Source organism: Eretmochelys imbricata, chromosome 10 (genome assembly GCF_965152235.1).
Source record: "Eretmochelys imbricata isolate rEreImb1 chromosome 10, rEreImb1.hap1, whole genome shotgun sequence".
NCBI classification, from domain to species: domain Eukaryota; kingdom Metazoa; phylum Chordata; order Testudines; family Cheloniidae; genus Eretmochelys; species Eretmochelys imbricata.
Window position 1 is genome coordinate 40,278,660 of NC_135581.1, and position 25,740 is coordinate 40,304,399.

At 45.1% G+C, this 25,740-nt stretch overlaps 1 protein-coding gene across 1 annotated transcript in view; it reads right to left on the bottom strand.

The window, feature by feature from the left end:
• TBC1D21 (TBC1 domain family member 21) overlaps positions 1–25,740 on the bottom strand; it is a 77,160-nt gene that overhangs the window by 13,651 nt on the left and 37,769 nt on the right. The window contains exons 2-5 of the mRNA XM_077828830.1: positions 14,156–14,263; positions 10,982–11,085; positions 8,103–8,197; positions 1,158–1,268 (exon numbers count right to left, since the gene is read on the bottom strand). Of these exons, the coding sequence (XP_077684956.1) occupies positions 1,158–1,268; positions 8,103–8,197; positions 10,982–11,085; positions 14,156–14,263 (418 nt within the window). The remainder of the gene's footprint in view (positions 1–1,157; positions 1,269–8,102; positions 8,198–10,981; positions 11,086–14,155; positions 14,264–25,740) is intronic.

The following is a 25,740-nucleotide window of genomic DNA, read 5'->3' on the forward strand; positions in this document are numbered from 1 at the left end:
AACACAGGCATGGGGTACAGGTCACAGGGTCTAACTCAAGGGCTCACTGCCCTGTCACATGGGCAGTAGTGGAGATCAAAGTCCTTTATTTATCCATAGTTTGGGCAGTGCCATTGCTAGCCCCTCCCCTACTCCACCCCTGGGTCGCAGCTCTGCTGGGAGTGGGGACAGGAGAGTTCAGTTCCAGTGACTCATGTGAGCCTTAGCCTCTTTGTGAGACAGCCTGCATGAGTGCACAATGCACAGTTCCCTAACACCCTGAGAAATTTGCCCTTGCACAGAATAAGAAAAGGTGCTTTTGAGACAGCTTATGGGAGCTTAGTTGGTCACTGAGGGACAGGGACCGCACAAGTGGGGTGGGGGGAGGGTTAAACTGTGTTCTGTTTTACCAGGTCCTTGTAATGTGCCCATCACTGTTGTGTCTGAGCATGTTCCGGGAGTGCATTCTGTGGCATGGCTGGCATGTCACCAGTTGGTTTGGGAGAGTCTGGGAGGAGGGATTTTGGCTATGCTTGAACAGGAAACCTGAAAGTGATACAGACATCCCTTTCACTACCACCCAGCCCCCTAGTCACCCCACTTCCCATGATTTCCCTGGCCCAATTGCCACCTCCTATTCTTCTACACGTGGTTTCCCCCCTGCCATTCTGCACACCCCTCACCTATCCTGCCATCTCACTCAGTGGAAAGCACCAGCATGTCCCTCTTTCAGAAATGAGCCTCAGTAGGCTGACCATATTTCCCAAAGAGAAAACGGGACACCGGCAGCTGCTCACCAGAGGGCCCCGCCCCATGCTAGTGCCAGTAGCTGGAACCCTACAGAGGGGGCCTCGCATGCTGGAATTCTACACTGCTTCCTCCCACAAGCCCTACCTCTCCTCTGCGGGGGGCTGATATCTCCGCTTGCCCCCTCAGCACTGCACCCCACTTTTGTGACAAAAGAGGGCATTTGACTGATTTGCTTTTGCCAACTGATCAAGTCAGCAAGAGCAAACAGGACAAATGCCCACCTTTTGGATAAAAAGTTGGGACAGCCGGGACAGGGCTTAAAAAAGGGACTGTCCCAGCTCAAATGGGACATATGGTCACTGTAAGCCTCAGTGACATCATAAGGATCCTTTGCTGATGCCCAGGTGTTCTGCTGCCCCAGCACTCACCAGCCTCCGTGTTGCATACGTAACTTAGCAGAAGGATCTTCTCCAGCCGTTTCTTGTCCACTATGGCGTAGCCTTGTGCGTCTCGGAGGTACAGTCTCTGCAGGTCAGAATCTGTTGTGGAAGAAAGAGACTTTTTTCCCTTATGGGAGCAGGGTGCCTGGAGAAGACTACATCGCTGGCTCAGATCATGCAGCCCTCCTGAGACTCCTAAAAGTGTGAATTGGGAGTGCTTTGTTCCAGAGCCTTGAGTGGGCCTGACTGTTATAAAAAGCCAGTCAGCTGCAAACCAGCTGAGCGGTGAACAGCAGAGAGGCTAACAGAGGGAGTTTGCCTGGGATCTGTCTGAGAGGAGGTACGCTAAGGGTTGCATTAGAGAGGCTGTGTTGGTGAGTATCTGAGTGTCTGTTGTGGGGACAGTTTGACAGTTTGACCGCGGGCTCGATTGGTTGTTTGAAAGGTGTGAATTGTGAGTGCTTTGTTCCAGGTGAGCCTTGAGTGGGCCTAACTGTTATAAAAAGCCAGTCAGCTGCGAACCAGCTGAGCAGCGAACAGCAGAGAGGCTAACAGAGGGAGTTTGCCTGGGGAGAGCCCACTGAGGCTTACACCTTGCCGGCTTCTCTGACTACTTACTACAACTCCTGAGGAAGCTCGTAGAAGGAAGGTAATATGGATGGGGAGTGTTCGGCTGTTGTGACCTGCACTGAATGTGCCATGTTTGTCTTTCTTCGACAGGACAGAAGCGACTTTGTCGGAACAAAGTGCAAGCTGGTCTCCATATTGGAAGAGAAGGTTCAAGGTCTGGAGAAACAAGTATCGACCCTGCGTTGCATAAGTGAAACTGAAGATTTCCTGGACAGACATCAGGATATGCTTCTACGGGCACAACGTTCTGAAGATTCAGAGCAGGCTGCACTGCGCGGACAGGAGGACGGTGAAGAAATTTTGCAGCATGTGACCTCCGGAAGAAGAAAGGGGAGCGTCCATGTACCAGCAACGCAGATACAGGTAAGCAACTGTTTTCATATTCTTTCCACAGGTACTAATGCAGAGAGTGGACAAGATGATACATCTGAGGAAAGGGAACAGAAGGAGACTCCGCCGATTTGAAGGCATGAGATGCACTGTCCTAAGGATGGGGGTTCCACGACCACAGCTCCCAAGAGAAGGAGGCGGGTGGTGGTGGTCGGGGACTCTCTCCTCAGGAGGACTGAGTCATCTATCTGCCACCCCAACCGGGAAAACCGAGAAGTCTGCTGCTTGCCAGGAGCTAGGATTCACAATGTGAGGGAGAGACTGCCGAGACTCATCAAGCCCTCGGATCACTACCCCTTCCTGGATGGTGTTCCAAGAAGGAGGAGGGCTAGGCAGAGACGGGCTCCACCTAACGAAGAGAGGGAAGAGCATGTTTGCAAGCAAGTTGGCTAACCTAGTGAGGAGGGCTTTAAACTAGGTTCACCGGGGGAAGGAGACCAAAGCCCTGAGGTAAGTGGGGACGTGGGATACCGGGAGGAAGCACGAGCAGGAAAGCGTGAGAGGGGAGGGCTCCTGCCTCATACTAAGAAAGCAGGACAAACAGCAAGTTATCTCAAGTGCCTATACACAAATGTAAGAAGCCTGGGAAACAAGCAGGGAGAACTGGAAGTCCTGGCACAGTCAAGGAATTATGATGTGATTGGAATATCAGAGACTTGGTGGGATAACTCACATGACTGGAGTACTGTCATGGATGGATATAAACTGTTCTGGAAGGACGGGCAGGGCAGAAAAGGTGGGGGAGTTGCATTGTATGTAAGAGAGCAGTATGACTGCTCAGAGCTCCAGTATGAAACTGCAGAAAAACCTGAAAGTCTCTGGATTAAGTTCAGAAGCATGAGCAACACAGGTGATGTCGTGGTGGGAGTCTGCTATCGACTAACGGACCAGGGGGATGAGGTGGACGAGGCTTTCTTCCAGCAACTAACAGAAGTTACTAGATCGCAGGCCCTGGTTCTCATGGGAGACTTCAATCACCCTGATATCTGCTGGGAGAGGAATACAGCGGTGCACAGACAATCCAGGAAGTTTTTGGAAAGTGTAGGGGACAATTTCCTGGTGCAAGTGCTGGAGGAACCAACTAGGGGCAGAGCTCTTCTTCACCTGCTGCTCACAAACCGGGAAGAATTAGTAGGGGAAGCAAAAGTGGATAGGAACCTGGGAGGCAGTGACCATGAGATGGTCGAGTTCAGGATCCTGACACAAGGAAGAAAGGAGAGCAGCAGAATACGGACCCTGGACTTCAGAAAAGCAGACTTTGACAATCTCAGGGAACGGATGGGCAGGATCCCCTGGGAGAATAATATGAGGGGGAAAGGAGTCCAGGAGAGCTGGCTGTATTTTAAAGAATCCTTATTGAGGTTAGAGGGACAAACCATCCCAAAGTGTAGAAAGAATAGTAAATATGGCAGGTGACCAGCTTGGCTTCACAGTGAAATCCTTGCTGCTCTTAAACACAAAAAAGAAGCTTACAAGAAGTGGAAGATTGGACAAATGACGAGGGAAGAGTATAAAAATATTGCTCGGGCATGCAGGAGTGAAATCAGGAAGGCCAAATCACACCTGGAGTTGCAGCTAGCTAGAGATGTTAAGAGTAACAAGAAGGGTTTCTTCAGGTATGTTAGCAACAAGAAGAAGGTCAAGGAAAGGTGGGCCCCTTACTGAATGAGGGAGGCAACCTAGTGACAGAGGATGTGGAAAAAGCTTTTTTTCTCAATACTTTTTTTGCCTCTGTCTTCATGAAGAAGATCAGCTCCCAGACTAGCACTGGGCAGCACAGCATGGGGAGGAGGTGACCAGCCCTCTGTGGAGAAAGAAGTGGTTCCGTACTATTTAGAAAAGCTGGACGAGCACAAGTCCATGGGGCCAGATCTGCTGCATCTGAGAGTGCTAAAGGAGTTGGCGGATGTGATTGCAGAGCCATTGGCCATTATCTTTGAAAACTCATGGCGATCGGGGGAGGTCCCGGACAACTGGAAAAAGGCTAATGTAGTGCCCATCTTTTAAAAAGGGAAGAAGGAGGATCCTGGGAGCTACAGGATTGCACCCTCAGCAAGTTTGCAGATGACACTGAACTGGGAGGAGAGGTAGATAAGCTGGAGGGTAGGGATAGGTCACAGAGGGACCTAGACAAATTAGAGGATTTGGCCAAAAGAAATCTGATGAGATTCAAGAAGGACAAGTGCATAGTCCTGCACTTAGGACGGAAGAATCCCATGTACCGCTACGGACTAGGGACCGAATGGCTAGGCAGCAGTTCTGCAGAAAAGGACCTCAGGGTTACAGTGGACGAGAAGCTGGATATGAGTCAACAGTGTGCCGTTGTTGCCAAGAAGGCCAATGGCATTTTGGGATGTATAAGTAGGGGCACTGCCAGCAGATCGAGGGACGTGATCATTCCCCTCTATTCGACATTGGTGAGGCCTCATCCGGAGTACCGTGTCCAGTTTTGGGCCCCACACCAGAAGAAGGATGTGGAAAAATTGGAAAGAGTCCAGCGGAGGGCAACAAAAATGATTAGGGGACTGGAACACATGACTTCTGAAGAGAGGCTATGGGAAATGGGATTGTTTAGTCTGCCGAAGAGAAGAATGAGGAGCGATTTGATAGCTGCTTTCAACTACCTGAAAGGGGGTTCGCAAGTGGATGGATCTAGACTGTTCTCAGTGGTAGCAGATGATAGAATGAGGAGTAATGGTCTCAAGTTGCAGTGGGGGAGGTTTAGGTTGGATATTAGGAGAAACTTTTTCCCTAGGAGGGTGGTGAAACACTGGAATGAGTTACCTAGGGAGGTGGTGGAATCTCCTTCCTTAGAAGTTTTTAAGGTCAGGCTTGACAAAACCCTGGCTGGGATGATTTAGTTGGGAATTGGTCCCACTTTGAGCAGGGGGTTGGACTAGATGACCTCCTGAGGTCCCTCCCAACCCTGGTATTCTATGATTCTATTCTATGATACTGTGATTCTATAATTCTATTTCCTACTTGCTTGCTAGCTGCAGAACTATCCAAGGAAATGCATGTGATAGTATGACTGGACATAGTAGGACAGGTCTCTGTTCCCTTTGCACTGCTCTGCGTGTGGGATCTGGCCCAAACTCCACTGCCGAGGATTTTCCTGGCTGAAGGGAGTCTTCAGTGGGCATACAGCTGGCACAGCTTGCTTCTGCTCCACCCTCTCCTTCTGGCTCTGATTCAGGGGGCATAGCAAAGGCAGACAGGAGTATGCTCAGGGAGGGGAGGAAAGAGGAGGGAAGGGGATGTATCCAGATCACATTGTACTCTGGCTATCCTCAGCTGGCAGACAGTCCTTGGAAGACTGATGCTAGCCTGGAGTGCTTTATCCTGTGCCAGGACTGGGCAGAGAATAAGGGAGCCATAACTAGCTCCCCCTCCATACTGCACTGAGTGGAAAATCAATACAGTGCAGTATCTGGCCCCTGCAATGCTCTTACTGTATGTGACTGGCCTGTGCAGAGACCCCAGAGATGGGTGTATTAGAAATGCTTACAGAATGGGTGCTGCGGTAAAACAACTGTGGTGAGGTGAGCAGTATGAAAGGGCTCTGAACTCAGAAGCTCAAAGCTGCTGATTGGCAGCAGGGTATTCTAGGTCCACAATCAGTCCCAATGTGCTGGCAGTGCTCCATCTTGAAAGTGAATGTTGGATTTCAGTAGTCTGCAGTACTGCGTGTACTTCTGTGGGCTTATAACCCCTTAGTAGCAAGAACAGTCGCCAAGAAATAAAGAGAAGAGAAATTCTGCTCAAACATGCAAACTCTTTGCTAGATGAAATCCAAATGTCAAAATGTACTTCTGAGGGAAGAGTACACTGGTCAAGTGCCTGGATGTGACAGCACCAGCTGCTGCTAATCTATACTTCTACAGCTGCTAATAACTCACCAAATGGCAGGTAATGTGTGTTATTTTAAATCAGTGTTTTGCATCCAGAATTACTGGCTGTGGGTCTTTCTGACTGGGTGCAAGCAGCCCAGGGGGAGTGGCAAAGTAGGACCTTGGAATGTTGGGAAACACAACATTCTCTAAGCCAAGCTGAACAAGGGAGCTGCGCTGGAACCACGACTGAACTTGGAGGAAACAATTGTTGGTATCTACTATTTAAGTGCATATCTGTTTACATAGAGGCAAAATGTGATTTCTTTTATACTCGGTTGGAGTCAAGGTGATAAAAACATATTCTGCTGGCTGCATGACAGTTATCAATGGTTTGCTGTTGAATTGGGAGGGCATATCTAGTGGAATCCCATAGTCCTGGGTTTGGTACTATTCAATATGTTCATTAATGACTTGGATAATGGAGTGGAAAATATGCTTACAAAATCTGCAAATGGTGCAAAGCTGGGAGAGGTTGTAAGCACCATGGAGGAAGGATTAGAATTCAAAACTACCTTGACAAATTAGATTATTGGTCTGAAATCAACAAGGTGAAATTCAATAAAGACAAGTGCAAACTACTTCTCTTAGGAAGGAAAAATCAAATGCATAACTATACAATGGGGAATAATTGTCTAGGTGGTAATACTGCTGAAGAGGGTCTGGGGGTTATAGTGGATCACAAATTGAATGTGATTCAATAGTGTGATGCACTTGCGAAAAAGGCTCATATCATTCTGGGGTGTAATAACAGGAGCGTTGTATATAAGACACGGGAGGTAACTGTCCCGATCTGCTCAGCACTGGTGAAGCCTCAGCTCACCACACTTTAGGAAAGATGGGAATAAACTGGCCAGAGTCCATAGGAGAGCAACAAAAATGATAAAAGGTTTTGAAAACCTGACCTCTGAGGAAAGGTAAAAAAAAACCTTGGTCATGTTTAGTCTTGAGAAAAGAAGGCTGAGGAGGACCTAATAACAGTGTGTAAAGATGTTAAGGGCTGTTGTAAAGAGGATGGGGATCAATTGTTCTCCGTGTCCACTGAAGGTAGGACAAGAAGCAGTGGGCTTAATCTACAGCAAGGAAGATTTAGGTTAGATATTAGATATTAGGAAAACCTTTCTAACTGTAAGGGGAGTTAATTATAACATTCAAAAACCAGTTGGAGAACACTTCAATCTCTCTGGTCACTCCATTACAGACCTAAAAGTGGCAGTACTTCAACAAAAACACTTCGAAAACGGACTCCAACGAAAGACTGCTGAATTGGAATTAATTTGCAAACTGGATACAATTAACTTAGGCTTGAATAGAGACTGGGAGTGGATGGGTCATTACACAAAGTAAAACTATTTCCCCATATTTATCCCCTCCCCCCCCTCCCCGTTCCTCAGACGTTCTTGTCACCTGCTGGAAATGGCCCACCTTGATTATCACTACAAAAGGTTCCCCCCGCTCTCCTGCTGGTAATAGCTCACCTTAAGTGATCACTCTGGTTACAATGTGTATGGTAACACCCATTGTCTCATGTTCTCTATGTATATAAATCTCCCCACTGTATTTTCAACTGAATGCATCCGATGAAGTGAGCTGTAGCTCACCAAAGCTTATGCTCAAATAAATTTGTTAGTCTCTAAGGTGCCACAAGTACTCCTTTTCTTTGCATCATAACAATAATATTCCTGGCTGCACCTGGAGGTCTGCCTCCAGATAAAGTTATGTCCAATACTGCTTAACTGACAAGATGGAAAATGATCACGCTCCAAGCTAAGCTGACCTCTCCTGAGTAAGGCTTGTGCTCAGGTAGAAGAATGAAATCAAACTACAGGTGTCCTTAAGCTTCTGAAAGGCAAACACATCACAGTACTTTTGAGTCAGAATCTCCAGTGAAGATCACTGGAGCTTAGGGAGATCCATGTGTCAAGGGGCTAGCGACCTGGCAAATCACATTGACTCATCTATCTGCTGCCTCCCCTGCTTCTTTACCCCTAGAAACACCCGGCTCAACCCTGTGACAACTTACTGATGAAGCTGCAGACCTGCATGAAGTCCCTGTGCTCTGTCTCTAGTAACGGCTGGATCTTGTCATACATGTTGCACAAGGCCTCGTAACTTTTCCTGAAAGAATGCGGGAGGTAGCTATTGAGAACACGCTGCAAGAATGGAGCATAACTCATAAGGGCTTTGTTAAGAGTTTTGCACTATCAGAACCTTGTAAATGAAGATTCACAGTAAATGGAGGAAATCAGAGGGGTAGGAAAGAGCAGTTGATCTGTTTTATTTAGAAATTGTCACCAGTTTTGCAACTAGGTTGCCAAAAATGAGCAATTTTACCAAGATTTTAATTTTGGTTGTCTAGCTAATATTGCAACAAACTGGCATGTGCGTGTGCACCTCTACCCTCTGCAAACCTCATATTGGTAATGTCCAACTTCATATTGGTAATGCTGACAGCATTGTGTAGGTCATTGGCAGTGGAGATTCATAGAATATCATAGAATCATAGAATATCAGTGTTGGAAGGGACCTCAGGAGGTCATCTAGTCCAACCCCCTGCTCAAAGCAGGACCAATCCCCAATTAAATCATCCCAGCCAGGGCTTTGTCAAGCCTGACCTTAAAAATATCTAAGGAAGGAGATTCCACCACCTCCCTAGGTAATGCATTCCAGTGTTTCACCACCCTCCTAGTGAAAAAGTTTTTCTAATATCCAACCTAAACCTCCCCCACTGCAACTTGAGACCATTACTCCTTGTTCTGTCATCAGCTACCACTGAGAACAGTCTAGATCCATCCTCTTTGGAACCCCCTTTCAGGCAGTTGAAAGCAGCTATCAAATCCCCCCTCATCTTCTCTTCTGCAGACTAAACAATCCCAGTTCCCTCAGCTTCTCCTCAGAAGTCATGTGTTCTAGTCCCCTAATAATTTTTGTTGCCCTCCACTGGACATTTTCCAATTTTTCCACATCCTTCTTGTGGTGTGGGGCCCAAAACTGGACACAGTACTCTAGATGAGGCCTCACCGATGTCGAATAGAGGGGAACGATCACATCCCTCGATCTGCTGGCAATGCCCTACGTATACATCCCAAAATGTATTGATTGAACATGGGACCTGTGGATCTTAATATATGAGCTCTACATCCTGAGCTAAAAGAGCTGTCTCTTCTAGACACTACTGTGGCAGACTCATCAATCACCAGCTGACCTAGACACCACAAGAGGGGGACAGAGTGCACAGTTTACACATCCTAAGCCCTATACTGCTAACAACTGATAGAGATTCTCCATTAGCTCAAGAGATAAAAGGCTGTGCTTTAGGAGCAGGAAGATCTGGGGCCTTATGCTCAGCTGGTATCTAGCAGCATAGTGTGCTGAAAGTCAGTCTTTTAGATTGTAGACTGCAGGTCAGGAATAGTCTCTTATCTACATTCATACAGCACCCAGCAGAAAGGGGTGATAGCACTATATTAATATTTACTATTACACTAATGATAAAGTGGCTGCTGGACTCTCTGTCAGCCGTCACTGTGAAGTTCCTAGGTGCTCTGGCGTGCACCCTAACAACCTGGGTGGAAGGCCAGGGTTCTCCATGTAGCAGTTACAGTTTGACAGGGAAAAGGGAAGGCTCAAGAAAATGTTGCAAAATAGAAATTCTGAAGGTAACTGCAGCATTCAGGGGTGTTAGACCTGAAGCTGGGTTACCATAGGAAGCCAAGCCTCTAGCCCCTCCCCACCTTCTTAGAATATAGAATATCAAGATTGGAAGGCATCTCAGGAGGTCATCGAGTCCAACCCCCTGCTCAAAGCAGGACCTAATCCCCAACTAAATCATCCCAGCCAGGGCTTTGTCAAGCCTGACCTTAAATACCTCTAAGGAAGGAGATTCCACCATCACCCTAGGTAACTCATTCCAGTGCTTCACCACCCTCCTAGTGAAAAAGTTTTTCCTAATATCCAACCTAAACTTCCCCCCACTGCAACTTGAGACCATTACTCCTTGTTCTATCATCTGCTACCACTGAGAACAGTCTAGATTCATCCTCTTTGGAATCCTCTTTCAGGTAGTTGAAAGCAGCTATCAAATCCTTCCTCATTCTTCTCTTCTACAGACTAAATAATCCCAGTTCCCTCAGCTTCTCCTCATAAGTCATGTGCTCCAGCCCCCTAATCATTTTTGTTGTCCTCCGCTGGACTCTTTCCAGTTTTTCCACATCCTTCTTGTAGTGTGGGGCCCAAAACTGGACACAGTACTCCAGATGAGGCCTTACCAGTGCCGAATAGAGGGCAGACCTGAGGCTGGAAGGGAAGAAACCAAAAGAGAAGCTCAGCACAGTTGCTGTGGGATCACACCCTTGGGGCTGGTACCTGTGGACAATAAGGGTCCTGAGTTTCATCTCCAGGGGGCCCATGCACAGAGAGAATGCAGTCACCAGATTAAGAGCCTGTTTTAATTAAATCTGTTCTACCGCATTCAACGCAGACGTAACTGTGGCCCATCAATATCTGCAAAGCCACCACCTTACCCTGTTAAATCCCTCCATGGAACCCACCATGATGCTTAGCCTTCATCGGGATACACTGGGTTGGCAAGTGGCAAGCTGGGACAGATGGGTTTCTGCTCAACTATATGATATCTTTCTCCTAACCCATTCACCCTGGAGTGTCTGTCTTCTCTCCCTGTGGTGCCCTGTCTGACATGTGGACTGTGAGCTCTCTTCTTTGCTTCCTGTCTGCAGAGCTCCCAGCATAGTGGGGCCTTGATCTTTGTTTAGGGTTCACAGATTCTACCATAATCTGCATCATCATCATCAAATCTTCAGGGATGCCTGTGAAACTACCAGCTGCATCTGCGTCCTTGTGGAGCCCGATATAGAAGGACACTGCAAACAGACAGATCCATACCTCCTCATGCTGTCAACGGTCAGCCTCTCGTCATGTGAACTCCTCCAGGAGTAGTAGCCAGTGAGAAACTTCCATGCCTCTGATCTCACTGCTGGATCCAGACCCTGAAAGGGATGGCAAGGTGAATACAGGGGGCTTTTATTGGCACAAAGGGCAGTTAAGGGGGGGAGGGGAGATGGGGTAAACAGCTTTGGTATACAAGCAAAAATCTTGGGTAAGTTGTCACTGATCATTCTTACTGAAAATGGTGGTGTAAAACTCAAAAGTTTCTTGGTTTTTACTCTCAGTTCTTTCATCAACAAAACTGAAACATTTTCACAGGAAATTTCAAAACAAATCCTTTTTAAAATTTCCCATGACAAATAACTGGCATTTTCCAAATGGCTCTAGCCATAACTAGGGCTGTCAAGCAATTAAAAAAAGTTAATCGTGATTAATTGCACAATTAATTGCACTGTTAAACAATAATAGAATACCATTTATTTAAATACTTTTGGATGTTTTTCTACATTTTTAAATATATTGATTTCAGTTACAACACATAATGCAAAGTGTACAGTGCTCACTTTATATTTATTTTTGTTACAAATATTTACACTGTAAAAATAAAAGAAATACAATTCACTTAATACAAGTACTGTAGTGCAATCTCTTTATCTTGAAAGTTGAACTTAAAAATGTAGAATTATGTACAAAAAATAACTGCATTCAAAAATAAAACAATGTAAAACTTTACAGCCTCCGCGTACACTCAGTCCTACTTTAGCCAATCACTCAGACAAACAAGTTTTGTTACAATTTGCAGGAGATAATGCTGCCTGCTTTTTGTTTACAATGTCACCTGAAAGTGAGAACAGGCATTCACATGGCACTGTTGTAGCTGGCATCGCAAGATATTTGCCAGATGCACTAAAGATTCATATATCCCTTCATGCTTTAACCACCATTCCAGAGGACATGCGTCCATGCTGATGACAGGTTCTGCTTGATAATGATCCAAAGCAAAGTGGATTGATGCATGTTAATTTTCATCATCTGAGTCAGATGCCACCAGCTGAAGGTTGATTTTCATTTTTGGTGATTCGGGTTCTGTAGTTTCTGCATCGGAGTGTTGCTCTTTTAACTCTTCTGAAAGCATGCTCCGCCCCTCATCCCTCTCAGATTTTGGACAGCACTTCAGATTCTTAAACCTTGGGTTGAGTGTTGTAGTTATTTTTAGAAATCTCACATTGGTACCTTCTTTGCATTTTGGCAAATCTGCTGTGAAAGTGTTCTTAAAACGAATGTATGCTGGGTCATCATCCGAGACTACTTTTACATGAAATATATGGCAGAATGCAGATAAAACAGAATAGGAGACACACAATTATTCCCCAAGGAGTTAAGTCACAAATTTAAGTAAAGCATTATTTTTTTAATGAGCATCATTAGCATGGAATCATGTCTCTGGAATGGTGGCATGAAGGTGCATATGAATATTTAGCATATCTGGCATGTAAATACCTTGCAACACTGGCTTCAAAAATGCCAGGTGAACACCTGTTTTCACTTTCAGGTGACATTGTAAATAAGAAGCAGGCAGCAGTATCTCGCGTAAATGTAAGCAAACTTGTTTGTCTTAGTGACTCGCTGAAAAAGAAGTAGGACTGAGTAGGACTAGGCTCTGAAGTTTTATATTGTTTTGTTTTTGAGTGCAGTTATGTAACAAAAAAAATCTACATTTGTAAGTTACACTTTCATGATAAAGAAATCGCACTACAGTACTTGTGTGAGGTGAATTTAAAAATAATATTTCTTTTGTTTATCATTTTTACAGTACAAATATTTGTAATAAAAATAATAATATAAAGTGAGGAGTGTACACTTTGTATTCTGTGTTGTAATAGAAATCAATATATTTGAAAATGTAGAAAAACATCCAAAATATTTAATACATTTCAATTGGTATTCTATTTTTTTAACAGTGGAATTAATTGTGATTAATTTTTTTTAATCACAATTAAGTTTTTTGAGTTAATTGCGTGAGTTAACTGTGATTAATTGACAGACTTTAGCCATAACCTTCTCTGGGCACAGCATAGCCAGAAGCTCAGAGCACTGCAATGGCGATTTTTGAGTCCCAATGTGAGATCTTGCGCACAGGCACAAGGAGAACAAAATACAAAATATGCAGACATCAGATTTTGTGCAAGTTAACTGAGGTCAGTGGAGTCGTGCAAGGGAGGATAGTGTCTGCAGGAGCCAGCACAAGAGCTAACTACCTGCATTTAAGGCTGAGCAATAAGATTTCTCATTACTGGCAAAGCCAAAAGGGAACTAGGACATTGTTACAGTTCTCTGAAAAGGTGCCAGGTTGTCTGGAGTCAGCTCAGATTTCCATGACTGCTTTCATGAAAATTAAAAGCTATTTTTAGAGGTTTAAAAAAAACCAGGTTATTTTGTAATAAAATACGCTCTTTCTCACTGGGCAAAAGTGAGTCATTTGTAAACAAACTCCAAAATGCGAAAGCCAAGTAAGCATAATGGCTGTATTGGAGTGGGCCAGGAATTCCTGTGCTTTACTGGGAAATTAATATTTTTCACAGTGATTTTTTTGTCCAGTGATGCACAAACTTGAAAGAATCAATGTATTTCTTTTAAAAAATGCTTGGCTTCCAAATCGTCATAGCAACCTCAGCATGTGGTACCTCTAAGGTCTGATGGCCAGTGGAGGTCACCAACCCTTCAGGTGGATAAGCTGTCCTGAAATGAGCCTTAGTCCCTTTATGGAGTTTGGCATTGCTGAAATAACACCAGATCCTTCCTTGTGAAGGAGAAGGTTCATGCTTCCCCCTGGAGGATGCTCCTTGCCTAGGGAGAAGCATGGCTGGCAAACAGCTAGTGTAGCTGCTCCTACATGATCCTTCCTGCACCAGCTACAGAGGCTGTGGCCTGGGGGAAAGGTAAGTGGAAGGGGCATTGCATTGGCAGCCGACTGCTCTCTTACACTGGTGGAAGGGTCCAGCCTGGCACCAGTATGGCCTCCAGACTGTGGGAGGATACAGGAGTTTTGACCCCACCTTTGTGCCCAGCCTGAGTGTTTCTTTGCTGCAGCCGGAGACCCTGGGGCACACAAGGCCCACCGTGCATAGTCCTCCCTGCTGACTGTCGCATTTCAGAGCAGACCCTGCTCACCCTGTCCAGGATGTTGGATGAAATAAAATCCCGAGATTTCACCAGGTGGCCGCTCTCATCAAAATACCCTTCCCACTCGACCTTGTCGATAGGCACCTTCTTCATCCCCTGGAGACAGAAAGAGAGCTCAGAATTAACTCAAATCAAGAATTAGGTGAGCACACGGGTCTCATTTGGCGTTAAAAATCTCTGAAAGCCAGGGAGATATCGACTCCAGGTCCCTCCTGCTGTGGATGTTAAAAACTCAAGGAAAATTCCAGAATTGGTGCCCAGCATCCTGGTCAAATTCCCCCTTAGGCAATTTCACTGTGCTTACCTCATTCCCTGTGTACTTCAGCTAGAAAGTTATTATCCTTCATGTCCTGGCGTACTGTTGCTCTGTGCTGTTAAACAGCTGCTATGTTTCACCCCAGATGTGGCTGCACTTTAGTAGCAGGTAAAGTGACTGTAAAGCTTGTCTCATCAAGAATTTATAAAGTCTTCTGACTGCCTTCAGGATGAGAGTCTGTTACAGCCCCCAGCTACATAGCCTTAGTTCCAGCTGTAGCCGTTTATGCTTTTAGTTCTGGAGGTCCCTGGTTCAATCCCCAGTGTGTTAGCCTTAAACTCATGTTTTGAGATCAAGAGGTAAGGGGTTCCATATAGAATGTATTTTCATCACTAATATTCTCTATCTCAATTCTTCCATGGTCCCCCTTATAATAGCTTTGTGATCTCTATTTTCAAGACAGGAAACTGACGCATAGAGAGTCCAAACGTCTTGATGATACAGGAAGTCGAGAGCAAAGCAAGCAGTTGTTTGTCTTAGGGTGAGACAAACATTGCTCTGGAGGAAGCCCCTTGCCTTTATATGTCTTTGTTAAACTACCTTTATTAGAGGCACTGTAACGATGCTGGTTCTGGAGGGAGCTAACTGAGAGTGCCAGTTCAGGACAAATTGCTTCAAGCAGGGCAGTTACAGCCCAAGGCAGGGGTTTTTCCACCTCTAAGGCAAACCAAACCAGTCAAACAGAGCAGACTTTGGTCTCACCTCACTGGCTAACCACAAGTCACACAAGCAATTCCCTTAGACGCTTCAGTTTCCCAGTATCTCCACCAGTGCCAATCGTTATGGGCATGAATGGTTATGAAAACCAATACCCCAGTAAAAGAAAAAAGGTTCTCTCGATCCCAAAGGACCAAGCCCTAGACCCAAGTCAATATACAAATCAGATCTTACCTACAAATCAGGCTGTTGCCAATCCTTTAGAATCAAAAATCTCAAGGTTTATTCATAAAAGGAAGAAGATATAGATGAGAGCTAGAACTGGTTAAGTGGAATCAATTACATACAGCAATGGCAAAGTTCTTGGTTCAGGCTTCTAGCAGTGATGGAATAAACTGCAGGTTCAAATCAAGTCTCTGGAGTACATCCACAGCTGGGATGGATCGTTCAGTCCTTGGTTCAAAGCTTCAGTGTAGCAAAGTTTGTCCAGAGGTATGAAGCAGGATTGAAGACAGGATGGAGATGAGGCATCAGCCTTTCACAGTCTTTTCCAGGTGTAAGAACCCTCTTTGTGCTTACTATGCAAAATTACAGCAAAATGGAGTTTGGAGTCACATGGGCAAGTCCCTGCATACTTTGCTGAGTCACAAGGTGTATCTGCCTTCTCTCCATGGGTCAGTTGTATAGCTGATGGTCCTTAATGGGCCACCAAGCAGGCTAGGCAGAGCTGACACCCACTTGTCTGGGGTGTCCCCCAGAAGCACAGCACAAGTTTGAAATACAGACAGGATAGAGCCAATACTTATATCTTTAAATACAAAAATGATACATGCATACAGATAGCATAATCATAACCGGCAAACCACAACCTTGTCTTGGACACCTTATTTGACCCCCTTTATACAAGATTTGGTGCCACCACAGGGCCTTGGTTGCAACAATGTTCTATACGGTCCCAGTTCAGGTCAATACCATCACAGGCACCGTGGCTGGTTTTCTGGGGCTTGCTCCAACTGCCACTGAGGTCAAAGGGAATCTTTCCATTGATCTTCCTGGGCTGTGGATTTATGGTCTGGGATGGAAGTCCACTTGAATAGGGAAGAATTCACTTACCAGCAGGGATGAGAGAGATTTGATTAGTGAGACGCTCACATGTGGGGAGATGGTTTCCATAGCCCTTTCCACCTGCCCTTGGCAATTCCCACCAGAGCCCTGCAAGACAGATGGGCATATGAAACCAAACCAAACAAGTTGGGGGTTTCGTAGCACGTTTTTTTTAAGTGTGTGGTTTTTTAAAAAAGGTTGTCCTGTCTCTGCCCACTCCAAGAGTCCTGTAGAGGTGGTGCTTCCTGTCTCAGGAACAGAAACAGACTGAGCTGGTTGCTGATAGTTACCATGATGTCATAGGAATATGAGGTCACTCATCACAAAGGGTTTGTGAGTATGGATCCCTACAAAGGACATTCTATAACAGCTTGTCAAAGCTGATTCCCCACTCTGGCACTTCAAGTGCAGAAGGTGGGGGCCCACAAGGATTTTAAAAATTAATACTGGCCACTCCAGGCTTGTATTAAACTCCCAAGGTTACAGCTTCTCTCTGACCTTGGATGGGTAGATGCTGCCACCACCCAAGTGCAGAAAACCCCTTTGAAACTAGAAAGGTGCACTTGGGTATTCCTTCCTGTGGGGTACCCTCAAGCCCTTTCACCCCATCTCTGTGGAAGAGCTAAGAAAGAAGAACAAAGGAAATCAGCTGTTGCCACCAGCTAATTAAACAACATATGCACAAACCTCTTAGGACAACAAAAATCTAATACTGTTCTTAGGTTCTTAGGTCCATCAACGGCTATTAGCCAGGATGGGCAGGAATGGTGTTCCTAGTCTCTGTTTGCCAGAAGCTGGGAATGAGTGACAGGGGATGGATCACTTGATGATTACCTGTTCTGTTCATTCCCTCTGGGGCACCTGGCACTGGCCACTGTCGGAAGACAGAATACTGGGCTAGATGGACCTTTGATTTGACCTAGTAGGGCCATTCTTATGTTCTTAAAAAAATAAATTTTATTAAAAACAAAGAGAAAGGAAATACATCTGGAACTTAGGCTTTTGCTAGATGTAAAAAACCCACTTACAAAATTAAAACATCGAGAATAACCTTCTTGAGGTCCAGCTTAAAGGTTACAAGCAAAACAAAAAGCATTTGGGGTTAGCACAGAAGAGTCCACAAGCCAATAAGAAATAAACAGAAATAACCATTATCACATCTTCCTAGACATTTCCTAATTTACTTACATTTCTGGGGTTTCAGATAAGCAATCTTTAGGTATGATCTAATGGTTTTTCATACCTGGCTCACAGCATAACTGTTCCCTGTTCCCCTCTTTCCTCAAGAACTACAACACACAGATAAAGGGAAGTTTTTTCCCAATTTTAAAAAGTTCTAACCCTCTCATTGGCTCTTTTGGTCAGGTGCCCACTCCCTTCCTTTTACCTGTGGGCTTGTTAACTCTTTACAGGTAAAGCAAGTAGAGAACAGCTACTAACAGGGATTTTATAGCTAACTGGCTGGGTGGGTGTCCATAAAATGGAGCTACCCCCTCCCTTCATGTATCACAGAGCTCATCTCTAGACACTGGCTCAAATCTTACCCCAGCCAAGGATTTAGTGGTGACTAACTTTATCACCCTCTATTGGGTTGCTGATGACCTGTTTCCAATGGATCGGGTCAGTCTTGGGCCATATTCCATCTATAATGTGATTATGAGGCTGTGTGAACTGCAGCAGAATTGTTCTTCTTGAATTTACTGCACAGTTGGGTTCCAGGCTCTCAGTTAAAAAAATAAACCTGAATCAACCTTAAATTTAGAAAGAAAAAAATTGAGTCTCTCCACACTTACGGTTACAAAACTAACTTACCAAAGGTGAAAGGAACAGAAACCCTTGCAGTGATGTTTTCCTGAGCCTGCAGGAAGCCTGAAGCTGATCTCAAAGGTGCACACTGCCCTATCATTGGGGTATTAACAGACCTGCTGGGGATATTTTAAAGGGCAAAGCTCGACTGCGAATCATCTGGGCAGGATCATAGTTGTTACAGGAGGTAGGCCTTTTCCCGTGAATATTTTATGAGGGTGGTACGTATCATTACCCTCCTTTGACAGATGGGAAAATGGAGGCACAGAAAAATGAGGTGAGGCAGGAGTCACTGGCTGAAGCTCTCTGGCCTGTGTCACCTGTGGGTCAGATTAGAGGATCATAATAGTTCCTTCTGGCCTTTGAATCTAAGGTATGTCTACACTGCACGCTTCTTTCGGTGGCATGTAGAGTACCGACCCGGCTAGTAATACCTAGCATGGGTATCAATAGCCATGTAGATGGTGAGTCATGACTTAGGCAAGCAGAGTAAAGACACTCCTGAAGCCTGGGAATATGTATCCTGCATGGATCTCTAATTTCCCACGCCATGTTTCCCTGTCTACATACTATTTTTAGTGACCAGGGAGCTTTGTGAACAGGGGCCGCTAACAGGGAGTTTCAAGAGGGAGTTTGGAAGGGGGCAAGGTACACTTGCCATTCTTTAAAATCTTTACACTAAACTATAATCAAAACTTCTTGATTTAAACAAAAACCCTGTCATTAACCTAGGTAACTGTAGGAGAAAATGCAGGCAGAAGCCCAGCAGCAGAGTGGGGGCTGTCCTGTTTATTGCACTCAGTGTAGCATGTATGATTACCTGCCCTGTGGGAGGGTGGCATATGTGTGCATTCGGTGCAAGGAGCTCCTGGTCCTCAGAGACCGTGTACAGGCTTTGGAGGCCAGGGTGGCGGAACTGGAGGAGCTAAGGGAGGCAGAGAGGTATGTTGATGAGGCTTTCCGGGGCACTGTAGATTTATCCCACCACTGCACTATTAAGGAGGATTAAAGGCCCAGAGAAGGAGAGCAGTCAACGGGAACAGAGGGAAACCTTCTGATAGTTGGGATCCTTCTTCCAGATGATGTTGGGGTATCCTCTCGCACTGAGGTTACCTCTCCAGGGGAGGGAACTCTAGTCATTAGGAAAAGGCAGGTGTTAGTAATGAGAGATTCAATCATTAGAAACATAGATAGCTGGGTTTGTGATGACTGGGAGAACTGTATGGTGGACTTGGCTTTCTGGTGCGAAGGTTGCGGATCTCTCGAGGCATCTAGATAGACTTATGTGTAGTGCTGGGGAGGAGCCGGTAGTCGTGGTACATGTAGGTACCAATGACATAGGGAAGGGTAGGAGAGACGTCCTGGAGGCCCATTTTAGGCTGCTAGGAAAGAGACTGAAATCTAGGACCTCTGTGGTGGCATTCTCAGAAATGCTACCAGTTCTATGCTCAGGGCCAGGTCGGCAGGCAGAGCTTCAGAGTCTCACTGCATGGATGAGACGATGGTGTAGAGAGAAGGTGTTTAGATTTATTAGGAACTGGGGAAACTTTTGGGATGGGGGGCAGTTCTGCTAGCTGTTCTGCTAAACAACCAGTGGGGCCCCTGGACAATTGAGATACAAAAGGAGCACTTAAAGACGATAGTCATTGCAGAGTAACTAATTAATTAAAAATTAATTCTTTGCTTCAGTCTTCACGGCTGAGGATGTTAGGGAGATTCCCAAACCTGAGCCATCTTTTGTAGTTGACAAATCTGAGGAATTGTCACAGATTGAAGTGACACTAAAGTAGGTTTTGGAATAAACTGAGAAAATTAACAGTAACAAGTCACCGGGACCAGATGGCATTCACCCAAGAGTTCTGAAAGAACTCAAATTTGAAATTGCAGAACTATTAACTATGGTTTGTAACCTGTCCTTTAAATCAGCTACTGTACCCAATGACTGGAAGATAGCTAATGTAACGCCAATATTTAAGAAGGGCTCCAGAGGTGATCCTGGCAATTACAGTAAGTCTAACGTCAGTACCGGGCGAATTATTTGAAACAATAATAAAGAATAAAATTGTCAGACACATAGAAGAACATAAATTGTTGTGCAAAAGTCAACATGGTTTCTGTAAAGGGAGATCATGTCTTACTAATCTATTAGAGTTCTTTGAGGGGGTCAACAAACATGTGGACAAGGGGGATCGTGGACACAGAGTACTTAGATTTCCAGAAAGCCTTTGACAAGGTTCCTCACCAAAGGCTCTTACGTAAATTAAGTTGTCATGGGATAAGAGGGAAGATCCTTTCATGGACTGAGAACTGGTTAAAAGACAGAGAACAAAGGGTAGGAATAAATGATAAATTTTCAGAATGGAGAGGGGTAACTAGTGATTTTCCCCAAGGGTCAGTCCTAGGACCAATCCTATTCAACCTATTCATAAATGATCTGCAGAAAGGGGTAAACAGAGAGATGACAAAGTTTGCAGATAATACTAAACTGCTCAAGATAGTTAAGACCAAAGCAGACTGTGAAGAACTTCAAAAAGATCTCACAAAACTAAGTGATTGGGCAACAAAATTGCAAATGAAATTTAAGGTGGATAAATGTAAAGTAATGCACATTGGAAAAAATAACCCCAACTATACATACAATATGATGGGGGCTAATTTAGCTACAACTAATCATAGAATCATAGAATATCAGGGTTGGAAGGGACCTCAGGAGGTCATCTAGTCCAACCCCCTGCTCAAAGCAGTACCAATCCTCAATTAAATCATCCCAGCCAGGGCTTTGTCAAGCCTGACCTTAAAAACCTCTAAGGAAGGAGATTCCACCTCCTCCCAAGGTAACGCATTCCAGTGTTTCACCACCCTCCTAGTGAAAAAGTTTTTCCTAATATCCAACCTAAACCTCCCCCACTGCAACTTGAGACCATTACTCCTTGTTCTGTCATCAGCTACCACTGAGAACAGTCTAGATCCATCCTCTTGGGAACCCCCTTTCAGGTAGTTGAAAGAAGCTATCAAATCCCCCCTCATTCTTCTCTTCCACAGACTAAACAATCCCAGTTCCCTCAGCCTCTCCTCAGAAGTCATGTGTTCCAGTCCCCTAATCATTTTTCTTGCCCTCCTCTGGACTCTTTCCAATTTTTCCATATCCTTCTTGTAGCGTGGGGCCCAAAACTGGACACAGTACTCAAGATGAGGCCTCACTAATGTCGAATAGAGGGGAATGATCGCGTCCCTCAATCTGGTGGCAATGCCCCTACTTATACATCCCAAAATGCCATTGGCCTTCTTGGCAACAACAGCACACTGTTGACTCATATCCAACTTCTCATCCACTGTAACCCCTAGGTCCTCTTCTGCAGAATTGCTGCCAAGCCATTCAGTCCCTAGTCTGTAGCGGTGCATGGGATTCTTCCATCCTAAGTGCAGGACTCTACACTTGTCCTTGTGAACCTCATCAGATTTCTTTTGGCCCAATCCTCTAATTTGTCTAAGTCCCTCTGTATCCTATCACTACCCTCCAGCATATCTACCTCTCCTCCCAGTTTAGTGTCATCCGCAAACTTGCTGAGGGTGCAATCCACACCATCCTCCAGATCATTTATGAAGTTATTGAACAAAACCGGCCCGAAGACCGACTCTTGGGGCACTCCACTTGATACTGGCTACCAACTAGACATGGAGCCATTGATCACTACCCATTGAGCCCGACAATCTAGCCAACTTTCTATCCACTTTATAGTCCATTCATCAGCCCATACTTCTTTAACTTGCTGGCAAGAATACTGTGGGAGACTGTGTCAAAAGCTTTGCTAAAGTCAAGGAACAACACGTCCACTGCTTTTCCCTCATCCACAGAGCCAGTTATCTCCTCATAGAAGGCAATTAGATTAGTCAGGCATGACTTGCCCTTGGTGAATCCATGCTGACTGTTCCTGATCACTTTCCTCTCCTCTAAGTGCTTCAGAATTGATTCCTTGAGGACCTGCTCCATGATTTTTCCAGGGACTGAGGTGAGGCTGCCTGGCCTGTAATTCCCAGGATCCTCCTTCTTCCCTTTTTTAAAGGTGGGCACTACATTAACCTTTTTCCAGTCGTCCGGGACTTCCCTGAATCATCATGAGTTTTCAAAGATAATGGCCAATGGCTCTGCAATCACATCCGCCAACTCCTTTAGCACTCTTGGATGCAGCGCATCCGGCCACATGGACTTGTGCTCGTCCAGCTTTTCTAAATAGTCCCGAATCACTTCTTTCTCCACAGTGGGATGGTTACCTCCTCCCCATATTGTGCTGCCCAGTGCAGTAGTCAGGAGAAAGATCTTGGAGTCATCCTGGATAGTTCTCTGAAGATGTCCACCGCAGTGTGCAACAGCAGTCAAAAAAGCAAACGGGATGTTAGGAATCATTACAAAAGGGATAGAGAATAAGACAGAGAATATCTTATTGCTCTTATGTAAATCCATGGTACGCCCACATCTTGAATACTGCATACAGATGTGGTCCCCTGATCTCAAAAAAGATATACTGGCATTAGAAAAGGTTCAGAAAAGGGCAACTAAAATGATTAGGGGTTTGGAACGGGTCCCATATGAGGAGAGATTAAAGAGGCTAGGACTTTTCGGCTTGGAAAAGAGAGACTAAGTGGGGATATGATAGAGGTATATAAAATCATGAGTGGTATGGAGAAAGTGAATAAGGAAAAGTTATTTTCTTGTTCCCATAATATAAGAACTAGGGGCCATCAAATGAAATGAATGGGTAGCAGGTTTAAAACAAATAAAAGGACGTTCTTCTTCACACAGTGCATGGTCAGCCTGTGGAATTCCTTGCCTGAGGAGGTTGTGAAGGCTAGGAGTATAACAGGGTTTAAAAGAGAACTGGATAAATTTATGGAGGTTAAGTCCATTAATGGCTATTAGCCAGGATGGGTAAGGAATGGTGTCCCTAGCCTCTATTTGTCAGAGGGTGGAGATGGATGGCAGAAGAGAGATCACTAAATCATTACCTGTTAGGTTCACTCCCTCTGGGACACCTGGCATTGGCCACTGTCGGTAGACAGGACACTGGGCTGGATGGACCTTTGGTCTGACCCAGTATGGCCATTCTTATGTTTAGCAGTGTAGTGTCTCGCTACTGCCCCACTGCTAGAGTCTGACACAGGGAAAGACTCCGGTAGCAGAGAAAGGCTCTGCCAGCTCCCCACTGCCAGAGCCTGTCCCTACTACCTCCCCCTGGCCAGAGCCTTTCACTGACATGTGTTGCTACATACCACACCATGGACACAGCCTGCTTTTCACTGTGGCGTGTAGCTACCCTAGGGATACCACTCGTCTGGTTTGACCCAGACAATCCTCTTTTGGGGTGGTTTGTCCCCTGTCTGGCTCTGGGACAAAACTGGACTTGGTTTTGTCTGATATTGGATGCGGGACACCATTTTTAATAGCGTGCCACTCCTCCCCCTTCCAGCATGACCTCAAAAGTACTGTTCATGTGAGATCACACCTACGGGGGTGGAACAGTGCACTCTTACAGATGGCTCCCCCCCCCCCCCCCCCCCCGTGCAGGCACAGTGCATGTGAGGTCACGCAGCGGAGTCACACCAGCAGAGGTGTGACACAGCATTCCCTGAAGTACTGGAATGTCTGGTATTGTGGAAACATGTGAGTGTCCACCGTAAGCTACCCCTTGCCTACATGCTACCAGCACTAGTGAGGAGAGTAGACATAGCCTATGGATGGATCAATAATTGTCTCCCTTGTAGCGAGTCTAAGCAGAGGAGCAGAGAACTGTATGGGGCATGAGTCCAGCTGACCCTTCTCACCCCTAGAGGCCATCCTCCAGGGGAGAACTGAGAAATGTGCATCTTGGGGGCAGGAGAATAGTAGGAGAGAAAGGGAAGCTATTTCTTTCCTCCCCTTTCAGCTGTCAGATGAAATATCTGAGCCAGATCCTCAGCTGGTGTAAATCAGCACAGCTCTACTGACTTATGCAGATTGGAGCTGAGTTGCACCAGCTGCTGCTCTGGCCCCCTGTATCTCCAGAGATGCCAGAGTGAGTTACAAAAGGGTTGAGAGAGAGTGAAATGAAGAGGAAAAGAGATGAGCAAGATCCCTGCAAACTCTGGGGATGACTAATGGAGAAGGAGAACTCAGTTAATTATATGTTGTGAAACAGAGCAGCTCCAAAATGAATTTTTAATGAAAAAAATGATGCACTTTCCCAGCTATTTCACAAAGAAAAGTGAAGCTGGGGAGATGGCTCCCAAAACTATGACTTCTGGGCATTGCTGGGCTGCACACACACCACAAAGTGACGGGCCAAACTTTCTGCTAATATAACTCTCTTGACTTGAGTGGAGCTAGTTCTAGCAGACAACTGAGCTTCATATTGACTACAATGGAGCTAGACCAATCTACTCGCTGATGATCTGACCCTTAAAGTAAAGCGTGGGAGATGTAAACTTATGTCTCCACAATGGAAGAAATTGTCTGAGACAGTCCCTGAGAACTGAAACAAGCGCCATTTGTCATAGAAGGGTCAGTTGCAGGTTGTGTTGAGTTTTGCATTTAAAGCAGGGATACAACTCAGTTAAATCATCATCCTGGCAAATCCCAAAAGACGTAGCCTCCTTGCAGATCTAGCACCACCAGGATCCATCTATAGCTAGGTCCTTAAGGAAGTCTGGATGTTCAGTCAACCTCCGCCACTGGCGATCTTATCTCTCCTACAACTCTGCCTGCCTTATACATCACTTATTACCAATGAAAGAAATGGAGGAGGAGCCCGGGGGTCTTAGTATGGAAAAGGGTCAAGGTGTGAAAATGGCTGAGAACTAGAGTTGTGTGAAATTTTTTTGGATATAATTGCTTTCCACCTAAAAATGAAGGTTTTGGCTGACCAAAATATTTTGTAAATTTCTGTCAAATTATCCACATTAGTTTGGCTGGAAACCTCCCCCTTCCAGGCAATTTTTTTTTTTAAGTTTCATTTTGATGTTTTCAAAGCAAAACACTGTAATTTTCCAGTTTGAAGCGACTTCTCATTTCTAATTTGATTTCATTTTTAAATGTTTAAGGTTAAAAAAAACCCTTGAAAATAAAATGTTTCATTTGACCCCAAGTCAATTTTTTCCAACTCTTTTGGTTTGCCAAAATTTCACAAAATTGTTGTTTCAGTCAACCCCAAACTCCCCTGCCTCTATTTTGGCCAGCAAACCAAAACACTGCTTATTCAAACTACTCTACTGCGAATCAGTGGTTTAGGCCTTGTCCACATGAAAAAAACCTACACTGGTTGAACTTAAATTGGTTTTTAAACTGATATAGTTAAACCTGTCCAAACTCATGTTTAAATACTCTGATTTTGGATTAAGAGAGCCTTATTTGAGGTGAATTTAATACTGCTTCCAACTGACTTAAACAAAATGAAGGAAACCAAACTCAAACCAAAATCAAAGCATCCACACAGGGATTAGCACTAGTGTCAGGGTTCCTTCCCCACTCTGAACTCCAGGGTACAGATGTGGGGACCCACATGAAAGACTCCCTAAGCTTATTCTTACCAGCTTAGGTTAAAAACTTCCCCAAGGTACAAACTTTGCTTTGTCCTTGAACAGTATGCTGCTGCCACCAAGCGTTTTAAACAAAGAACAGGGAAAGAGACCACTTGGAGACGTCTTTCCCCAAAATATC